Source organism: Cebus imitator, unplaced genomic scaffold (assembly GCF_001604975.1).
Source record: "Cebus imitator isolate Cc_AM_T3 unplaced genomic scaffold, Cebus_imitator-1.0 Scaffold306, whole genome shotgun sequence".
Taxonomy (NCBI): Eukaryota; Metazoa; Chordata; class Mammalia; order Primates; family Cebidae; genus Cebus; species Cebus imitator.
This window is the reverse complement of record NW_016107621.1, coordinates 1,674,373-1,679,644: the sequence shown is the minus strand read 5'-3', so window position 1 is coordinate 1,679,644 and position 5,272 is coordinate 1,674,373. Positions and strand designations below refer to the sequence as shown.

General features: G+C 54.4%; 1 protein-coding gene across 4 annotated transcripts; it reads right to left on the bottom strand.

The window, feature by feature from the left end:
* Nucleotides 1-716: 716 nt before the first annotated feature.
* SERTAD3 (SERTA domain containing 3) lies at nt 717-4,789 on the bottom strand. Of its 4 annotated transcripts, XM_037729459.1 has the most exons (3): nt 4,378-4,789; nt 2,517-2,571; nt 717-1,969 (listed from the first exon to the last, which is right to left on the bottom strand). In XM_037729459.1, the coding sequence occupies exon 3, from the start codon at nt 1,961-1,963 to the stop codon at nt 1,364-1,366; it is 600 nt and encodes a 199-aa protein (XP_037585387.1). In that variant the 5' UTR covers nt 1,964-1,969; nt 2,517-2,571; nt 4,378-4,789; the 3' UTR covers nt 717-1,363. The 4 variants fall into 4 exon arrangements, with proteins under 4 accessions (XP_037585387.1, XP_017358696.1, XP_017358694.1 ...); XM_017503207.2 differs by lacking the exon at nt 2,517-2,571 and having other exon boundaries at nt 4,291-4,789; XM_017503205.2 differs by lacking the exon at nt 2,517-2,571 and having other exon boundaries at nt 4,378-4,784.
* Between the last annotated feature and the right edge of the window lie 483 nt (nt 4,790-5,272).

Below are 5,272 nucleotides of genomic sequence, written 5' to 3'. Positions count from 1 at the left end.
CCTGAAGAGGTCTTTTAGTACATGGGTCTTTGGGCATTTCTTGTCCCTCTGGGCCTTAGCAGCCCATTCAGTGACATACTCCATGTAACTCAGTTTCTCCCTCCTGTGCACACCCACGGGGCTGGAGTCTAAGCAGTAACATTTGTAATAGTGAAGGACAAGGCTCTGGAGGCCTAGTTTCAGCCTAGCTCCCTGGTCCTTACTCTTCCTAGCTGTGTGGCCCTGAATTATGTGACTTGGCCTCTCTGAACTTCAGGTTCCTCCTGTATGAAAAGTGGGAATAGTACCTACTTCCATGTAATTATGAAGATTAAAGGACTTAATTCAAATAAAGTGGCCATAAGCACTCATTTTTCTGAGGCTGGAGTGCAGTGTTGCGATCATGGCTTATTGCAGCCTCAACCTCCCAGGCTCAGGTGGTCCTCCTAACTTGGCCTCCCCAGTTCAGTAACTGGGATTACAGGTGTGTGCCACTGTACCAAGGTACTTTTTTGTATTTTTTGTAGAGGCGGTGCTTCGCCATACCAGCACTTTTGGCCACCCAGAGTGCTAGGATTACAAGTGGGAACTAGAGTACCTAGCCCACAAGCACTCAGTAAATGTCAGGTACAATGGTACACTTGCCCCAACTATGCAGGGAAGTGGGGCACATGTTCAGGAACTTACTAGGTCCCTCCCACTGACCCAGTGAAGTTTAGAAACTTAAGACAACATCACTCCTTCCAAAATACTTTTATTTAAAAAAATTACAAACAATAAAAAAAAAAAGCCACCACAAATTCTGCCTTTCTTTTTAAATAACGTGGCATGGAGCAGTTTGGTTTCTACCCTATTGCACGTGGTCCGGCCAGGCTCTGAAATCAGGAGGCTACAGAGACTGGGGTCCTGCCAAGGAAGTGGGGTTCAGCCTGGAGGGAGGAGACCAGCCCCTCCCACCCCTCAAGGTGCAAGAAGCCGAGCCTGGGTTTCTGCAGCGTCATGGCGGCACATCCCTGCCATTCTTCTACAGGCCCAGCTTTCTTTATCTTCCCTGAGGCCCCAGTGGTCACAGGGGAGTGGGAACGAGTGGGAAAGGCGGAAGAAATGTGTAAGTGGAAAATCAGACTCCTAGGAACAGAGTCTCATTAAGGCATTTGGAACAGATAAATTAATTCAAGAAGACCCACCTTCACAGAAGGCCGGGGTAACCAGACACAGACACAGACACACACACACACACGCAAGACAGTTTGTGGAACCCTGAAATGGGAGGAAAGGAGGCCATAGTCGGTGCTTAGAGCCCCCACAAAAACACACCCAGAGTTGCATTCAATGATCCAGCCCCCCTGAAGATGACACAGGAAGGATTCCCTGCATCACAGTTTTAGGATCCCAGGATGATTTCCATGATGTGATCCAGTTCATTCCACTCCCAGGAACCTGGGGCACAGAAGAGATTGTGAGGAGGCTCCGGTGGGGCCCATGCAGGCTCCTTTTCCACCACAGATGTGTCAATGTCCAGAAAGAAGTCGTCCAGGCCAGAGTCCCCTAAGTACCGGGAGCTCAGAGCTTCTAAGAAGACTGGATCAGGCTGGGGTGGCACTTCATTCTGGAGGCTCAAGGGAGCCACTGGATTCTGAGGGGGCTCAGTCTCATCCATGGAGGTCTCCAGCTCCCTGAGGATAGAGCCAATGGTGGCCGACAGGGAGAAATCCTCCTCGCCCAGGAAGAGGGGCTCGGGGGGCAGGGCAGGGGCAGGAGCCAGGGGAAGTGCGGCCTGCAGCTGCTGGAGGGTGTTGTGGATGAGCACATGCCTGCGGAGGCTGGGTGCTCGGGGGCCCAGGCTGCGCTGGACTTTGTCTAGGGAGATGCGGAGCAGGGCTTGCTGGTAGCTCCGAAGGCCTGCTGGACTCCACTCCCACCTCTCCTCCTCCTCCTCCTCCTCTTCTAAATCAGAGTGTTTCCGCTTCAGGCCTCCCACCATGATGCCCTGTGGAGAGAAGAGGGGCATAGGAGCATGTCAGACACCAGGCACTGTACTGCTGGCTCAAATCCCACCTTCTCAGGCCAATTGAATTGGTGGTGATTTTTAATCATCTGAATCTCAGTTTAATCATCTATAAAATGAAGGCTGTCTGAACCCTACAAGGTTAAGGAGGTGAGTACATAGAGGATCAAGAAAATAGGCCGGGCGCGGTGGCTCAAGCCTGTAATCCCAGCACTTTGGGAGGCCGAGGCGGGTGGATCACGAGGTCAAAAGATCGAGACCATCCTGGTCAGCATGGTGAAACCCCGTCTCTACTAAAAATACAAAACATTAGCTGGGCGTGGTGGCGCGTGCCTGTAATCCCAGCTACTCAGGAGGCTGAGGTAGGAGAATCGTTTGAACCCTGGAGCCAGAGGTTGTAGTTAGCCATGATTGCATCATTGTACTCCAGCCTGGGCAACAAAAGCGAAACTCTGTCTCATAAATAAATAAATAAACAAAAGAAAATAAGATCTGGACTTAAGTACAACTAGATTTAAATCCTACTTACTTGCCTGTTGTGGTCTCAAAGGGTAGTGCATTTACATCCATGAGAATTTCCTCATCTGCAAAGTACGGATCCTAACTCAAGTTCCTCTGTGCCTTAAAACTGTTCTTCCACAATACTCATTTCTTCAAACATGGAGCACGCAAGATAAGTGTGGAGCAAATGAGACCTGGATTAGAAGTCGGGAACCCCAAATTTGAATTCTGTCTTGGAAACCGCTCAGCTGCGTGATTGTGGGAAGTGACCTGAGTGAATTACCTCTTACGGCCTCAGTTTCCTTATCTGTAAAATGTGGCCCTTAAAAAATACTTCTTACCACCGCTGTCAAGGAGATGAAAAGTATGCATAGGGCCCATCACACAGGAACTGCTTAATGAACAAGAGTTGTGTTTGTTTTGTTAGAGACAGGGTCTAACCCGGGGCTGAGTGCAGCTGAGCGATCATAGCTCACCGCAGTCTCCAAGTTCGGAGTTCAAGGGATCCTCGCCTCAGTTTCCTGAGGAGCTGGGATTACCACCACACCAGGCCTCGATCAAGAGTTAATTGCCAGTTATTCACCCAACAGATTTACCGAGTGCCTACTGTATTCGAGCCTCCTGGAGCCCTTTTGGGGCACCTGTATTTTGAGATTCTTCTACAGTCAGGAAATTTCTGTCTATTCCCTCTTTCTTAACCGACTGGGAGCTCTCCCAAGAGTAGGAGAGGGGTCTGTCTCATTCCCGCTGCTGTGCTTTCAGCTTCCCCCAAATAGCGCCCCATAGGAAAACTTGCTTGAACTCAGCTCAGACCAAGCCCCGCCCCTAGGGGACCCACCCAATCAGACCTCGGCGCTGCAAAGGCCCCGCCCCTTCACGGGTCCTTAGAGAATCCAGAAACGCCCCAATTTGGCCCAAGGTCTTCTGGGAAACCGGGGCCAACAGCCGCCAGGTACACGAATTGACGTCGAGCACGCACCACAATCCCCAGAGGGCTCCGCTCCTCCAGGGGACGAACCCACTCCCCCGCCCTCCCTCAGGGCATGCGCACAGGGGCAAGGGCGGGTGGGGGAAGGGCACCCGGACGTCCAGCTGCAGGCGCCCGCCAAGCCCCGCCCTCCGTTGCCTCCCGGGCGGCGAGTCCGAGCTCCAAACCCGGAACACCCCTCCCCCACCCCAGACTGCGGCTCTAAATCTGCCTTCTCCTGGTGCCTCCGTTCCTTCTAAGTCCGGGATTCTCCTCCCAAACTGCCCTTGGGTCCAGAGACCCAAGTCCGAACACATCGCTCAAAGACTACAATGCTACGATCTAGTTCGGGAGACTACGTATCCTAATTTTGATACTTCCTCCCACTTCTATTCTCCTGACTTTCAAACGCCCCTGGACTTCACCTCCAAACTCGCTGTCCGGCTCCAAGACCCCAACATTGAAATCTTTCCGGCAATCCCCTTTCCCCCACGAGTGCGTCTTGGAGTCCAAGAATCCTTGACTCTATCTCGCTTCTCCAAATGCTCCGGATCTCACTCCCAAATCTCATACCTTTTCCAAGAACACGATAACGCCCCGAATTCATCCTGTCCCGAAGACCCAAGTGGAATCGAATCTCCAGGTTCCCCATCTCAAAAGTTCCTCCCCTCTGTTCTCTCGCTTCTTCAAACGACCCACGTCCCAACTTCGAACTCCCTCCACTTGAAAATACTGCCCCAACCTTGCTTCCCCTCCGGGGTCTCGAACTCAGTCTCGGGTCCCCAGACCCTCCCTATCAACACCCTGAATCTGATACCCCCACCCCGGGTCTCACCCAGACCCCGCCTCCGCAAATCACCGGGGCGCGCCTCTCCCTCCTCCGGCCCAAGGTAGATTCCCAAGTCAGGCGATCGCTCTTCACCTCAGCTGCCAGGATCGCCCCAACCACCTTCAGGAACGCCCGCAGCGTCGTGACCAGCCAGTGCCGGGACCCACCAGTGACGGGCTGGGGCCTCGCTCACCGCGGCTGGGCCTCTCCGTCTGGCTTCGGGCCCACCCATTCCTGCCCCATAGCCGAGCCGCGATTGGCTGGAGACCTGCCCGCCGCGGGACGTCGATTGGCTGGGCGTAGCCACCGGCCCCCGCCCTTAGACGCCGGACCCGCCTACCCCTCCCTAGCGCCCTGAGCCATTTAAAGGAGTGCTACTGGCAGGGGGCGGGCAGCGCCTCGGGGGTGGAGGGCGGCGGAGCCAGCAGAACCGCTTCCTTCCACTCAGCTACTGTCCTTGCTGCAAGATCGTCACCACTGCTTCCTGTAATCCCTTTTTGATAGGCCTGGACCCCACCACGGAGCAGAGGGGCTGACATGTCCCTCCCCACCCCGATGTACCGGAGGGCGGGGTCTAGCAGCCTGAGGAAGCCGTGCCCCGGGGGTTCCGAGGGCGGACGCTGGGGCGCGGGAGATGACGTAGCAAAAGACCAGCCAATAGTGTGGTGCGGCCCGCGTTGCCTAGGCGACCGGAGCCCCGCCCCCTTACTGCCCTTCTCTTGCCCGCCCCGCTCATGTTACCCCTTTGCCACTTCTTAATCCCCTGGTTTTCTCAGCACGTCCTCTGGTGGTCCCTCCTGGGACATCCTCTCTCCTTCCCCTCTCCATTAAGATGACTCCTCCGCTTCTGTTCATGGCTTCCTACCGCCCTGAAGACAAACTTCAAGCTCCTTCCTTTTGCCACAAAGCCCCTCACGACCTGGCCTGATGCGCTCTCCTGGTTCTCTCCGATCCTGCCCCACTGAGTCACTTCGTTTTTCTAAAACGG

Coding starts and splice junctions, on each gene's coding strand:
- SERTAD3 (XM_017503207.2), bottom strand. CDS start 1,963: ATGGTGGGAGGCCTGAAGCGGAAACACTCTGATTTAGAAGAGGAGGAG.